The sequence below is a fragment of the Epargyreus clarus genome, unplaced genomic scaffold (assembly GCF_041222505.1).
Source record: "Epargyreus clarus isolate Ecla_fem2 unplaced genomic scaffold, WU_Ecla_fem_2.2 ptg000032l, whole genome shotgun sequence".
NCBI lineage: Eukaryota > Metazoa > Arthropoda > Insecta > Lepidoptera > Hesperiidae > Epargyreus > Epargyreus clarus.
The window spans coordinates 9,302,995-9,319,953 of NW_027332237.1; the positions used below are offsets into that span (position 1 = coordinate 9,302,995).

The following is a 16,959-nucleotide window of genomic DNA, read 5'->3' on the forward strand; positions in this document are numbered from 1 at the left end:
TCAGTTGGATGTATTGAATATTTTTCCAGCACCCCATCCTCCCCATCCCCCTCATCCTCCTAAGCTGTTCGTGCCACACTTCAAGAAGGAACCGTTCATAGTAGATCCGTACCAAGTCAACAGACTCAAGCATTACTTCGAGCACGAGAAGGAACATGTACATGTACACCATTTTGACCATTAATTAGTTTTTTAATGAACATATTTAAATCGACAGATGTATTTCTGAACAGATGTACGAAATTTAATTCCGGTAATATTTGTCAAGAAATTCAAAAGGTACCTATACTGTGCTATGCTAAGTAATACCATGTATTTTACGACATCTAAATGAGGAAGTTTCTGTATCATTCTATAATGTCTTAATGTTTACGTTCATAAAAAGGATTTCCATTATTACTGTTAATCTATTTGATGCTTGAGCTTTAAACGTTACACAGATTATCTTCAAGTCCTATCTGCCGATTTAAATCTGTCCTCTCTGATAGTTTAGGTAAGTCACATAAGTACTAAATGTCAAAATGTAAATAGAATTTGAAAATACTACGTTATATTACGTGTGTCCTTAATTTAAAATGAAAGTATAGGAAACAACTTATTTGTAAGTCCTTTTTGAATTATTATTTTATTTTGGTTTGGTCAATTACTTAAAATCATTAATCATTTTTAAGTGTTGAGAATCATGTTCGGTGTTAGGCATTCAAAAATGTACATAAAATAATTTGTCTCAAGTCAAGAAGAAAAAATATTTTATGGAGAAAAAAATTTGATTAATTTATAACTTATATAACATTTTGAATTATAAAGTAAATAATGTTATTTAAAATAGTTCAATGTGCGTGACAAGGCGTTAAGGGTTCGATCTCAGATGAGTGTAATCCCAAAATTTAACTTTTATTAACTGTGTGCACCTAAAACCAAATAAGGACCGAAGAAGATTAAAAATAACTAAGAATAATAAATTCAAAACAGATGATTGTAAAAATATGTTGATTATATGTGTGCCTATAATCTGAAGAAATATGTTTGCTTATATTGTTATTAACTTGCCTATCTATTGTAAATAGTTTAAATACATTTATCCAATCTTATGAGTACAAAAGTAAATGAATACCTTGATTGGTTCGGAATAAAAGCCTTTGTTGTAATATAACTTTATTATACACAAACCTATCTAATAAAATATAATGATAAAATAATATTTTTTTATTTTTGATGCTAGGTGTTTTTTTCATAAGACAAGCTAATATACTGATGGACCTGATGGTAAGTAGTCACTGCAGTATGGACATGTGTATCCGTATAGAACATGCTTCTACCTGCAGCCGATCACAGATGTGGAAGGTAGTAGAACCCTTTGTGGTTCGACTCTGGCAGCACCACCGCCACACCTATGTCTGCCCCATAACAGCAGTGTTAAACGCTACTGTGTTCTGGTTTGAAGGGTGTGTTAAGGGAGACATTCTTATGCGAGGCGTTCCAGCTTAGTCCTCAGGGGTAGCAGCGTATCTGTGGCCGACCTCAGGTTGGAATATCTAATCCTATCTGGGGTTGACTATGGACGTCCATAGGCGGCAGTAGTCACTTACTATCATGCTCGTCTGCTACTCCTATATTATAAAAAAAGATGCATTGCCTGAGGGCTAAGATGGTCGTGTTATCGACGCCTTTGAGCAATAATCCCATAATATCCTATTACCGAAAAATGTATACATATTTGATAGTAATAATACAAAGACAAATAAACAAAGTGAATGAAGGAATAAATGACATAAAGCCTTTACTTAAAAAAATTAAAAAAAAAACATAAAATGAAAATCTGAAAAAAATGTAGGTAAGTGTCACAAGACACAGATGCTTAATTTGATTTTTTTTTGGTAATAGGACATTACGTTTATGCTTCGGAGTCCTTTCTGTAATCAGTCGGCGTCCACACCAATACTGCTTCACGTAATCACGTTTGAAATATGTAGTTAAAACCGGACCGTAATTATTTCTAAATTTCGCATTAACATTTTTCGGATTATTGATTCATGCAAGATCTAGTACGTTTTGATGACACACAACAGCTTGTAGTCATAGACAAATAATGTACATGGGTCGCTTTTTACACTGTATCACTTTTTCTGTCACTGTTTGACACATCTAACGTCATTTTGACAAAATATATTATAGATTTTTAAACGGTCACTCACAGTCTTTTTTATATTATAGGAGATAAGAGCTAATACGATGATATATATCGTCCATTGGCATATGTACTTAACTCTAGATAAGTTAGATTCCTACCCCTGCGGACTAAATTTGACGTTTCCTCTCCCTTCCTACACCAATGAACTATCATCCTATCAAATCCAAACTTCATCTATTTGCAAAGATCGTTAAGAAGTTTATCAAAGACATCTTCCGTGACATCATTGCCTTTGGGCATAAATTCGTCAAGCATTCCGTTTTGGAAATCACCAAAATCGTCGCTTGGGTTTGTGTCAACCAATCCTAATTCTGTCAAAAGAGTCAGATTGTCAGTGTCAGTTTTGACATCTGTCAGGGATACGTCAGTCAGTCCCGGCAGGAGTTGTTCCGAGGAGTCGGTGTCGTCCTTGTCTTTGATTTCTCGTCTATTTGTAACTTTCGTGTCTTTGGTATCCTCGTCACATATGTCGTGGTACTCTTTTATTTCCTTGCCGTACTCTATTTCTTCTTCGTCATCCTGGTTATCCTGTAAAATAATTTGATAATGAAAGTATACCAACATATTTAACAGTATTTAAATACCTGAAATAAATTTTATACCTGATTTATCTGTGCTGTAGATTTATATTGGAAAGCATTCTGGGATAAATCCACTTCTACTGGGAATAGGGAACAGTTCTCCTTCAAATGGTCCATTGTTTCGCTGAAAACATATTATATTACTTAAGTAAGTACAATAATCATTTTCAACCAAGTTTTAATACCATGAACAGATATTTTCAAATCAAAATCAAATGATTTTTTTAATTCAAAATAGGTTTTTTTACAGAACACTTTTTGAAAGTCAATACAACTACCACCAATTCACAAAGTTCATGGAGAAGAAGCGGCGAAAGAAACTCCATAAGTTTAAAAAGTTATCATATCTTTTTTTTAAGTGCTGCAGTGCAAAGTTTTTTTATATTTTCCTTTGAAACTTAAAGATTTTTTTCATAGTACATAAGGAACATGCAAAACATAAGGGTGCATTTTGTACATACTTGTTTTACATGCAACAATCGTTAGATTGAATAATATATTTAAAAAAGTTGAAATATATAAATTCAAGCATATAACCCATACTTGTGGTAAACGGTGAGTCCGCGTATAAATCGCTTGAGTTGGTAAGCGACATCTTGCGTCTTCTTGTTGTCAAGTAGTTCCAGTTTGACCAACACATCGAGTCTGCGTTTAGCGAACCTCGCTCTCGCTTCTTGTCGACAACGGAGTATTAGCCTGTGGGTCAGATTGTTTTATATAATTCGTTGGAATTTGGTAATAAACTCTTTCTACACTCACAGCCCCACACTAGGATTCCCTGTGTCGTGGGTACCATGGACACACACAAACGAAAACACAAACACCCAGACCCAGAAACAGAAATCTAAATTCATAATTTAGATATCTGTCTGGCCGGAGATCGAACCCGGGACCCTTTGCGCGTCAGACCGGTATGGTGACCGCTCCGCCACGCGGGTCGTCAGTAGAAATAGTACGATTTGATTGGAGAGGTATAGTCCGCGCCAAACTGCTAGTCCGATCTAAAGTTGTTGCGCCAACTACAAGCATATATTCCGTAGCAACATAAGGGCACACTAACGCAGCTATGTACCCGTGGCAATTTGCTATAGCGACGCGACTCGTTTCTATATCCGGAGCGGACTAGCAGTTTGGCGCGGACTATACCATCGTCACATCATTTTAACATGAATCAGTTTTAAGTTTCGGTGGAAGCGCCTGGATGCCGTCTGACTTACATATGAGGCGATCTTAGTTCTTCGAAGTGGCAATACATTTGGCTTCAAGTTAGCCCTTTCTTATAGGGAGTTATGTTCTATTGGTTACAAATGTCCATTGGCGGCAGTACCAGAAAATTCTATGCGTGTGGTAAGGGAGACATACATTTCCAAAGAGTTCCAGCTTAGTCCTCAGGGGTAGCGGCGCATCTGTGGCCGAATTCAGGTAGGAATATCTAATCCCATCTGGGGTTGATCACAGATGTTCATGGGTGGCAGTAGTCACTTACCTTCAGGTGCACTACATGCTTGTCTGCTACTCCTATATTATAAACAAATCTACCAAAACTAAATCTAGCTATTACTACTCAGCATTCTATTTTTAACAGCATTTTAAGAGGAAACTTAATCAGGTTATATAAATATATTCAAATTTAATATCTTGAACCATTTAAGAGCAGACTCGTTTTCAGCAGTGGGACCATAGACGATAAGTATAGAATATAGATATCTCAACGCCTTGTAATTGAAGGAAACTATTTAATGGCTTCATCTAATTACAAGGTTCAATTACAATTAAATTACAATTTACGCGGAACATGTGCAGTAAAGTGGTGCAAAAACACGAAATCGAAGAAAAGTGTGGAGAAACATCGTTTCATTCGAAAATGCTCTAAGAAATATTTTTTTATAAGTATTCATCAAACACGAAAATAGATGACAGTGACAATTTCAATTGTCGAAACTGGTTAAATTTTCTTGTTAGGAATGACTAATCTTTACTAATCTATGTGTGGGACATTAATGGGTTGAAGATGAATTATGTGTGATCTTCCTTAGGTTTGGATACTAACCTGTATTCATAATTGCCGGTTTCCACACGATACAGGGGCTCTTGAAGAGCATTATAGCCGTATTCCTCATCATCCATTTCCTTAACCTTGAGGCAGTAGGAGAGATACTCGAATTTCGTATCAGCATACTTACGAATCGTTAGTTTGGTATCAGGGATCGCTTTGTGGAGATATGTTCCCATATCTGCTAGAATCTAGAAACAAATATAAATCCAGTTCTCAAAAGAGTTTTCCGTTCAAATTTTATCAGGAGATAATATTATTAATAACAATTTTGAGGTAGAACCCTTTGCGGTTCGACTCCGGCGGCACCAACGCCACACTTATTTCTGTTATAACAGCAGTGTTAAGCGCTCCTGTGTTCTGGTTTGATGGGTGTGGTAAGGGAGACATACTTTACCGAGGCGTTCCAGCTTAGTCCTCAGGATTAGCGGTGCATCTGTAGCCGATCTCAGGTAGGAATATATAATCCTGGGGTTGATTACAGATGTCCATAAGGCGGCAGTAGCCACTTACCATCGGGCGGACTGCATGCTCGTCTGCTACTCCTATATTATATAAATAGTAGTGTTACGCACTTTTTGAATGACAAACGGGACGTTACACGAGGCATTCCAAATTAGTCTGCAGGGGCTACCAGTGCATTTGTGGCCCAAAGTTGGTTAAGTGACTCCATATTTTATAATGTTTTATTTGGGATTTTCTCATAGTGTCCGCAGTTATTGAATAAATTCTTATCTATTTGCATATTAATTTTATCTAATACTAGAATACAATTTACCGGTTTCAAAGTTTTCAACATCTTGATGCCGTCTCTCTCTAACGCTCGATGGTACTGTCCAAACCTGGTGAAAGCCTCCGAAGCTCTGGCTTGAGGCTCCCTCACACCGATCGCCGCGAATATATCACCAATGGATTTATATGTTTGAAGCAGGTCAAAGTAGGATTTGAGCATTCTGGAATGTAATATGATCAATACTCAATTGTTAGGGTTTCGTACCTAAAGGGTAAAAAACGGATCTCTATTACTAAGACTTCGCTGTCTGTCCGTCCGTCACAGGGCTTTATTTCTGGAACCGTAATAGATAGACACTTGAATTACAGAGGATGCATAATAGTGGCCGCTATAACAACAAATACTAAAAATAAAATGAAGTTGAGTATTAAAGAGCATCTCGATACAACAAACCGGTATTTTTCGGCATTTTTCGATCTAACTGTTAAACCGTACTAGGAAGATAGTTGAGATTTTTACAATCCGTTTACTACTGTAACTCATATTAAAATAAATACAAATAAGAACAATAAAACACATTTTAATATGGTTATTATAAAAATAAGTAAAATATAATGAACATTTGGTGGTACGGAAGCCTCCATGTGCGAGTTCGATTCGTACTTGGTGAATTATTATGAAGAAAGATTTGATGACTGCAATAATTAATCGGGTTCAGAAATATTAACCACTCTTGCAGAAATGTACTGAATATTGATTTAGTTTGTAAGATTAAATTTATACTATTTCTGAACTGAATTAAGAACCGAAGGCTGTATTAAATTAAAAATGGCGTCGAAAACTTGTAAGAGCTTAATTTAATTCAATAAGGAAGAAGAAAATGAATTCTTGATCTGTTTTCATTCTCGGGATAAGATTTTGGACGAATTTATTGGCGACAAATCGTCAAAAGACATTATTCATCATCATCATCATCATCAACATCATCAACAACCCATTACTGTCTCACCGCTGGGCACGGGTCTCCTCTCCGAATGAGAAGGATTAGGCCATAGTCCACCGCGCGGGCCAAGTGCGTATTGGTTGACTTCACATACCTTTCTTAACCACTAGGCTATCACTCATTCATCATCATTGTACTGAAACTCTTTGGAAACAAAAATTTAAACCTTCGGTTATCATTACCTTTTCGCGTGTTCCACTAGTCTTTTATACGTATTCTCAGTGTCTCTCATTTCATTTAACTTGGCCACTAGAGAGTCATTCGAGAGGATGGCTCTAGATAAGCCCAGAGCATCTGCTGTCCCCGACGACATGTTCTCAACTAAACGATGCTTCATCTTCTTCATAATGATGTCCAGGGACTTGCCCTGTTTTGGATCCGCGTGTAGTTTGTTATAGTTTATTGTTACTTCATCCTGAAAATATTTTATGTCCTTTGTAAATATTTGGAACGATGAAGACTGAGATGGTCGGCCATCGCAGAGGATTTTAAAGGCTGACCGCCTATTGGCTGGAACTGGAACAGCTTTACCGATTAAGTTGCTGCTAAGGTGACTGTCAAAACTTCCACAAGAAGTTTTTAGTAGCTTATGTATCCATGCAGATGCATAGACTATATACTTCTGGTATTTTTAAATGAAATCAAATATGGACAGCTTATCGGTGCTCTTAAAGGCCTATTGGTTACTATCCCTTGAGTAATTCGAACAGCTTTATCGATTAAGTTGTCGTTAAAGCGACCGTCATCGACTATTTAGTACAAGTAGCTTATGTATCCATACAGATGTATAGACAATATACTTTTGGTATATTTTTTAAATAAAATCAAACATAGACAGCTTGTCGGTGCTCCAAATACAAATTAGATACCCGAGCTGCAACACTTTAAGGAAGTGCTTAGTAGCTTTAGTGACAAAGTTTTAGGCTCCGCAACGCATAGCAGTCAATTGCAGTCAGCCTTAATATTGCGTCATGCAAGTGTATCTTCTTTACCAAACCCTTCAAACCAGATTACAATACCCTTAGTACGAGTTTTCAAAACATTCCAAAATTTTACGTTACGTTTACTCAATCCATTATTCTTTTCCGTTTGCTTCAGCAGAATAAGTTATTGAAAGGGCACCTCTGAGTAAACGTAACAATAAGTAAGTGCTTAAGTGACGATGAACTTTTTGTCTTCCTCATGTTTGCAAAAAAGAGAGACAAAAGATATAGCGCCATTTTGTCAATTTACACATTTAATGTTACGTTAATGACACTATAGTTCTGATACAATCAGCTAGGGGCGCTGATTGGAAATTATATGGGCAAATACGTAAACAAATACCAAAACAGTCATATTTGTCAGAACGGAAAAACTCATGGTAAGGGTACAGGCTCACTTGACACCGTTATAAGGCAGAAACAGAAGTGCCTATATCTACTGAATTGTAAGAAACAATTTTGACTAACTTACTTTAGCAGCTTGAATCATTTTGGCAACTTCGACTTTCGTCTTTCCTTTTACAGTCTGTCCATTCACTCCGACCAACTCATCCCCACTTTGCAGTGTACCATCCTTGTCAGCTGGGGTATTATCGAATATCTGGAATAGATATACATGTTCAAATCAATCGTGTGCTTTTAACGATCCCAATATCGAAGTTACGATCGAATCAAATCTATTTGTGAAATGCCTATATATACACATAGGTACATGATTTCACATATTTTCACAATTTCATGTACATATTTTCACAATACAGTACTATGAATTTTGGTCATCACAAAATTATTCATGATGAGCTTTTTTACTTACTTACTCATTTAGAGTATTTCTCAGTACGTACACGTAATTACACGTGTATAAAAAGATTTATGAGCAATTTACTTTATTCAAATTAAAATTAATTTGTGTTAAATGGTAGGTCATTAATAATGGTTAAACTAAGAGATAGTAATGAGTACTATAGTAGGCCCATAAGATTATTATAATTTGCAAGTGCCTATAATCAGGTAATATTTTGAAAAAGTCATGAAGAACTTTTAGGCACGTATGTATCTCCACGTTTTTTTACCGTCTAAATGAACGATAATAAATTTCGAACACACATTTGATTTCAAATAAAATATAGTTTTAAAAACTAAAAACCACGCTAAGAACGCACAAGGAAAATCGTTAATCCTGACGATCCTGATGAGAAGAATGGGACAAAATTATTAAAATCGTGTATTGTCATCGGTTCTTGATAAGTGTTAAAAATTTTATATTAATTGGACCGTTCAGAGTGGGTTAAAATTCGAGTTCGTTGATTTCGTTACATACATACAGGGTGAATCTCCATAAAGTGCACATATTGAAACAGGTAAAATTAAACCGCATTTTGTCGACAAAAATAATATTAAAAAAATTAAAAAAAAAATTTTTTGGGTTTTACGACCTTTTGAATTTTTTTTTGGGACTTGTGCACCTGAAGTAAATAAATCGCTATAACTTTTAAACTAAGAGGGTTATCAGGTTCAAACAAAAATAACAATGATTGCCAATGATACTTGGCCGTACTGATCCATGAAAAAAAATAACAAAAAAAATCATCTTCCCAGGAAAAAAATGTTAGATTAGTGCAAAAAAGCACTTTTTTTAGGTAAAATTTTCAGTAATCATCAATTTCCTCAAAATAATCTAGGCATTTTATTTTTTTATTATTATTTAATGCAATTCTACGTCGTATTAGCTTTCCAACACTAAAAAAACCACGCCTCTAACTCAAGTATAAAGTTTGCTAGGAACGTTTCAAAAAAGACGCGACGCACGTGCGCCCTAATAAAACTGGTATAGTCCGACCCATAATTAGATGTCCAAAATATAAACAAAGGAAACTATCAAAAATATGTTTCAATGGTAAATTCATGGTAGTTTCTTATTTTTGACGATATTAAAGTGATAAAACAGTAATAAAATAAATCTTTAATAATTAAAAAAAAAACACTAGTTTGTATTAAAAATGTTATTTATTACCAACACCCTTAAGAACTGCCTTTGTTTAAGCGCTCGTAGGAAACTTTATACTTAAGTTAGAGGCATGCTTTTTTTAGTGTTTGAAAGCTAATACGACGTAGAATTACATTAAATAATAAAAATAAAATAAAAAGCCTAGATTATTTTGAGGAAATTCACGATTACTGAAATTTAACCTAAAAAAATTGCTTTCTTCACACTAATCTGACTATTTTTTTCTGGGAAGATAAACTTTTTTGTTTTTTTTTTTTCATGAATCAGTACGGCCTATAATTGGCATTCATTTTAATTTTTGTTTGAACATGATAACTCTTTTAGTTCAAAAGTTATAGCGATTTATTTACTTTAGGTGCACAATTCCAAAAAAAAAACTTCAAAAGGTCGTAAAACCCAAAAAAAAAAATTTTTATTATTTTTTTTATTTTTTTTGTCGACAAAATGCGGTTTAATTTTAGCTGTTTCAATATGTGCACTTTATGGAGATTCACCCTGTATAGTCCGCGTAAAACTGCTAGTCCGCTCTGAATATAGAAATGAATCGCGTCGCCATAGCAAATTGTATGGCTACACCTGCTTACAACAACTTCAGAGCGGGCTAGTAGTTTGGCGCGGACTATACATACAGGTCAATCTAATAAAAGCGTGGTAAAAATTACAGGTTCATTCTCAAGTCAAATGATTGGTTTGTCTTACCTGTACGATATATAGACAGGGGCATAGTGGCGCACCACCACCTATACTTATGCCTATTAGGTTTTTCTCATCTTTATTAAGCGTCACACTCCCTGAGGTGACTGTCATCCCCCTGAAAAATGCGATGAAGTTTTTTAGTCAAGCCATTTGCATTGTATTTTATTTAATATAAAAAACGTTTCATCCATAACCAGCTCGGTGAAGGTCGTCTTATATCAGGATCTTCTACAATACTTAATAATGATTAAGATGAGTAATAATGAGTACTTAATAATGATTAATAAATAGTAGATACGTTTAAGATTACCGTAGGTAGGTTACCATTTGAGATACAAAATGAGCTTTCAAGGAAGTGATGATGAACAGGAATAAGGGAGGGATTCAGAAAACAGGACCAAGAAGGAAATACTTATTTTATTTATTCAGCAATGAAATGATTGGATGGATTTTCTAAGAAACGTCATACAAATAATAACTTAATATTCAAGTAATTTGTAGCTATTGTTAAATATTTAAGTATTTTAGCTATTTATTATTGTGTGCTATGAAAATAAAACCAGCTTTATTATATATGTAACTTTTATTTTATTATCTAGCTTCTTACTTATGTACTAGCTTTAAAAATATTTCAAACATTCTACAATATTGTATAATTTAGCATAATTAGTAACTAACCTAAATCTAAAGTATAATTAATTAAAAGTTAATTGTAATAATTTTTTTTTCTGAAAACTTATATAATCGACACTGGTAGAGTGGTCATCATATCGGTTGAACATCAAGAGGGTTTCAAATTAGATTCCCGGATAGGCAAACACGTCTACTTAACTAACTTTTCGTGTGAAGGTAATTTTAAAATTTGTTAATTAATCTTATATATAAAATTCTCGTGTCACAATGTTAGTTACCGTACTCCTCCGAAACGGCTATACCGATTTTCACCAAATTTTACACACATATTTAGTAGGTCTGAGAATCGGCTACTATCTATTTTTCATACCCCTAAGTGATAAGGATTGTTCACCCTTAACATTTTTTATTTATATGGCAACACAACGTTTGCCGGGTCAGATAGTTATCTATATAGTAATAATCGTAAAATAATTTCTGACGATATGAACATCATTAAAAATTCGATTCTTGCTACAAACTATGCAATAATGCAACTTACTTATTAAAATATTATGCATAAGTAATGGTTTCGTTTAACACGATAGCTGCGGAACGCGGCTTAAAACACCTCGAACATGTCTGGTCTTTATAGTGGTAAGAAAAAACTTTAACTTCTCTGTCGTGCGAGAGGCATAACTTCCGTCTGGTTCAGTGTAGGAGAGAGATAACTATATGCTTGTGATGTGCTACTGATTCCTAGTTCTATGGTACACCAACCTAATGTCGGGTTTGTTAGACCTCGTGCCGCACTGAACAAATAATAATGCTAACACAGTGCGGAACGAGGTTGCGAACGCCTCGTTTCCCCACGCACCTCGTACCGCACCCCACGCTAGCTTCACGTGGTTAGTGTTGTGCAACGCAGTCGAGGCTGCGCACGCGACGAAGTAGGACCGCTGTGTTTGTGTTGAAAATTATCATGTCGAAACGTTGCCGAAAAAAGTTGATCATGGAGGAAGATGAAGAAAAACCGGTAGGAAAATCTGAACCAAAATCAGAATACAGGAAAATATTTCAAAAACAGGTAAGTCACAAATATACTCTGTCTATAGTCTGATTCATAATTAGGTGTCCAAAATGTAAACAAACAAATGTCACTGTCAAAATTAACAAGAAACAAAAACTTTAACAAACTCAACAAAAAACTAAAACTTTACAATTATTCACAATTTAACAAACGCGCTATGAAAACGATAATACATTCGAGTTCGATTACAATCACGAAAATGTATAATATCAGCTACGAAACTTAAAAATGACGGCACAAGAAATGTTTTGGGTTCCGATTGTGTTACCATTATCACATTTTAATTTTCTACCATAAACCTTGTTTTTTATTATTATGACTGTATGGAACGAAATTGAGATAATATAAATATAAGAAAATGTGAATTAATCTTAATTTATTTAGATTATTATTTTATTATTGTTGTATTAATTTAATATTGACAAAAATAAGAAACTACCATTTGAAACGTATTTTCTTGATAGGTCAACACCTTTGTTTACATTTTGGACACCTAATTATAAATCAGACTATAGGTGAAAGTCCAGCAGTGAGACTTGGCAGGCTAGGCGTATATCCGTATAGTAAGAAATTACATTATAGATAATTACGTTTCCTGTTATGGTTCAAACAAAAGTTAAGAAGCTACATTATTGATATAGGAAACGTAGGCAAAATCGTTACCGAGTACTCCGATTACTCTTTACCCTAATCTACTCGTTCCTACTTTCAGAATCCACTGCAGAGAAAGCACATCATTTCGAAAAGGGTCCAAAGAAGAAGAGATGTGTCGGATGCTACGAAAAACTGCACATTCTTGACGTGACGCAGACAAAAAACCAAAAAAAAATCTCACGGAATGCACTGTCATCAAAAAATCTTATTGTCTGACATGTTACAATGAAAAACATCCATAACTTTTCCCCTTTTTTTGTATTAATTCTGTCCATAACGTTGATAAATAAAAGCAATAAAATAAAATCGATATTTATTTTCCCATCACTAAATTATATTGCCATTTTTCAGTGCGGTTCGAGGTGCATTAGACCCCACATTTTATTTTACCCATAGAATCTAAACTAACTAATTTGACCAAGGGCGGCGGCAGATCTAGGTTAATCAACTCATTGTTAATAATAATCAAGACAAAAGCCGTCTTATTTGGCGCCAAAAAAAGGATTTTAGTCTCCTTCGGGCGGTGGGATTTAATACGCCTCGTCCCGCAACACAACAATGCCACAATGTCGGGTATAGGACGAGGTTTAAAACAACTCGTAACGCAGTAATGGAAAGTACAGAAAAATCCGTGCCGCTGGGAACGTGTTAAACACTCCGAATATTTTCAAGGTGATGTTTAGATAACATTTCGTATACGACCTTTCCTTTCGGTCTCTCATCATGTTTTGTAATTGAAATATAATGATTTATGTTTTAGTAAAATTATACATATTGTATTGGCCAACGAGTATGCACCTGGTGGTAAGTCTGTCGACTATGCAAATCTGTAATGAACCCCAGATAAGTTTAGATTCCTATCTGAGGATAGCCAAAGATGCGTTGCTATATCTGATGAGCCTTTAGGATCCTTATTTCACCCTTAAGGTATGCCCGAAGATAGCAGCGCTTCACACTGTTCTTAATTTGTTATTAGGCAAAAATAGGTGCTTTATGTTGTTTTTTTTTTTTATATCTACCTGGCACCGTACACCGACGACACGACAAACTTATTTAAATACTCAGTTATGGAACTGAAAAATAATCCTAAATATATATGTTGCTCATATTATATAGCTGTATGTTTAGCCGAAAATTGAACTCGGAAACTTGCGTGTTAAACCGTTATGGTAACTTTTCCGCCACGAGGATTTATATCAATAAATAATCTGGTAAAAAAACTAACCTAACCTAACCTATGACACTTCGAAAACACATATAAAAAATCTACTCTTTAATCTTCTAGCGTAGACTAAAAATAGCTTATGTACTTCTAGCGTAAGTCTAACACTCCAGTCAAGAAGGTTCTTGAAGCTCACATCAGGTTCTGATGACGTATCATGTACCGGTCGCACCTCATGTCGTTGAACACACAATCAGCTGGCTCTTCTGCTATTATCATTGTACTGAAACATAATTAATATAAAAAAATGACGTTTTGTTCATTATTTACCTAGGTTTTATCGTTATTTTTCGTTTGTCCTGAATCTGTTGTCATAAAGACGGGGACATATGAATGTTAAGTTTTATTGCACTATATTTTAATTTTTTAGCCCTTTATAAAGAAACAATTTTTGTCCCAGTGGTTTTCTCTCAGAATTAGTTATTCGAGAATTAAGGCAATAATTCGCTACACAAGGCAACATGTGGATTCACACACCTTTGACATTTATTTTACAAAACCTTTCAGCCATTCACGTTTCCTCAATATATTTTCCATCACTGGATTTATAATACGCATATAAAGTGACAAATTAGAACTCAGGTTGAATAAGACCACAATATGCCCAATTTATAAAAAAATATACCCTAAAGTAGGTGAAGCTGTTTTCAGGTCATGCGAGACAATCATAGACAAAATAGATAAACAGACAGAAAGTTATTTGATTTTTGATATATTAAAAACATGTTAACTTACTCTTCAAATGGGTCGTTTTCAATATTTGGTATCGATTCTTCTTGGTCTTTCACTGTTATTGGAGCACTAAATAAAAAAAAAACTTTTTATTATTTAATTCTATGATAGTTTGTAATGAAAACTCAATAATTTATTAACACTGATTATTTTTTGTTTTCAAATTGTCATTGTACTTACTCATCGTTGATAGCAAGCAATAGATTTTTATTAATTTCAATCGATTCCGCGGGTTTTGAGGCGCTAATTAAAAATAAACGAATATTATAGTAAAAGTACTTATGAATTAATTTTAAAGCTTTTAAAGACTATGAAATGTATTTTACGTCGTATATAAGTCTATAACTGTTAATATACAGATGTTCCAAACAACCTCCAGCCAAAATGTGTTTTATATGATCAAATGACAAATAAAAATTACGCTAAATTGTTTATTTTCATTTTAATGCATAAATATGAAACTTATTCAACTTACTTTGGTTAATATAGAGGTATAAAAGGCACAACATGATTCAAAAATAACATTCCTTTGGCTAGATGTTGATTATTCAGGACACAGATAAATAATTAAATACGTAATTTAAATCATAATTATCGAAAAATACTATCAGTCTTATTAGATTACACTATTGTTTATATTGTGTTCAATCATTAAAGATTATTTGTTTATATTTTTTGTTAATACTAAATACTTACTAGTTCCATTCATATATTTATTAAAATATACATACTCATTTATATTTAAATAATCATCAATCTAGTTTATATTACATTTTCACAGAACAAAGTACTTATTTATACATTACAGATATGATATGCTACGTTGTCAATCTAATTACATTTTGTCTTCATACATATTGTAGTTGACACCGATCAGGGGATGACCGAATCTTGGATCGTAAAATGGGTACATTTGAATGATCTGACTTCGCCACATATGCCACAAGCACAAAACCCACTCGAAAAAGCCAACTGTCCACTCAAACAAAAGATAACACACTGCAACATAAAGGAAATAACTGATAAGTATTGATAATGGTCGTTAAAAGCACCAACGTTTTACATACATTTTGTCCTCTTCAAAGAAGAAATCGTCGTCGTATTCTTGCATCATTTTGTAAATAAATAATATTTATAACACTTAAAATAGAATAACAAATGTATACTTCAGGTTAGGTTATGTGATTGTCAGAGTTATTGATTTTTGAAAACGTAGCGAGGGGCGCGCGTCGCTCGAATCTGCTACTTCCTGTGAACTACCAATCAGAATCCAGTATAACGTTGGCGGGAAAGTGTCGATGTTTTTCTAAAAGCAAAGGCAATGGGTACAGTATGCCAAAGATATTCTGCTTATTTTATGTTTACTTTATTTGGAATTTTCGTGCATTTTTAATTGATAATTGATTCAACTGTACATTACTTACACTAATGAAGTACTTGTATTGCAAAATATCGGTCTTTACTCTTTACTTTCTTAAGTAGAGGGAGGTGAAAAGTTCATGTGATAGATCTCCTTTCTTTGTGCAAAATATATTGGTGTCTTGCATTTGATATGTAAAAGATGTAATCCTTTATTTTATCATGAACGTCGTTAATTACTAAGTATAGGTATACTCTATATGTTCAATAATTTTCAACTTTAGGTGGGCAGATGTAAATATTCCTCCAGAGTTATCTTATCAATGTTAAATGTCCACGAGGACTATCCGTGCTATCGCGTGTGCATTGTGAAGTGCAAAGAGACTACTCCTCAGGAAGATCAGGCTGTGCTTATTTCCTTGAGCCCCGTGATAGAGCCGTGCGCATCACCTCTGACTTGAAAGGCAAGGTTGGTGGTTTTATTTACTAATATGCTGGGACGAGGATTGGGTCATATTTTTTACAATCATACAGCATACAGTCCATTATATCCCGTTAGGGGCGGGTTGCCGTGCCCGTGCCTACAATTTATTCTGGTTTTCGAGCTGGACCGCACACTACGTATAGTTAAAAAATGATAGGTAGATACTTTTTATTTAATTTTCATATTACTTATACATACTTAGAATGTGTATGAGCACTTTTAAAATTACCATACAAATGATTAAGAAATATCCAGTTCAGACAGAAGTAGAAAAACGGTAAGATATGCATAACAAAGCCTTCTAAGACGACTCATTCAAATAGCTGCCATATTTACAAACACCCCTTTAAACCTAATTTAAAATTTAAATGAACCAAAAATGTTGTAAACCACAAGGACAGTTGCAGCTATTGCATAACCGTACCTTATGTATAGGACACCGTCTGTAATTGGCAGTCATTTGCCCGACGTGTTGCAAGATATCAACGCATTGGCTTGATCGTTAAGCAACATAAACTGTTTTAAATGTAAAAGTTGCAATAAACTCGGCTAGCCCCT

At 34.3% G+C, this 16,959-nt stretch overlaps 1 protein-coding gene across 1 annotated transcript; it reads right to left on the reverse strand.

Annotated features, from left to right (window-relative positions):
* Window positions 1-2,013: 2,013 nt before the first annotated feature.
* On the reverse strand, window positions 2,014-15,809 carry PICK1 (protein interacting with PRKCA 1). The gene is made up of 13 exons (XM_073090349.1): window positions 15,725-15,809; window positions 15,398-15,557; window positions 14,739-14,801; window positions 14,562-14,627; window positions 13,963-14,049; window positions 10,252-10,363; window positions 8,017-8,145; window positions 6,744-6,976; window positions 5,604-5,778; window positions 4,823-5,016; window positions 3,316-3,468; window positions 2,794-2,896; window positions 2,014-2,719 (listed from the first exon to the last, which is right to left on the reverse strand). Coding segments are annotated over exons 1-13 (1,830 nt in total). The 5' UTR covers window positions 15,726-15,809; the 3' UTR covers window positions 2,014-2,365.
* Window positions 15,810-16,959: the final 1,150 nt, after the last annotated feature.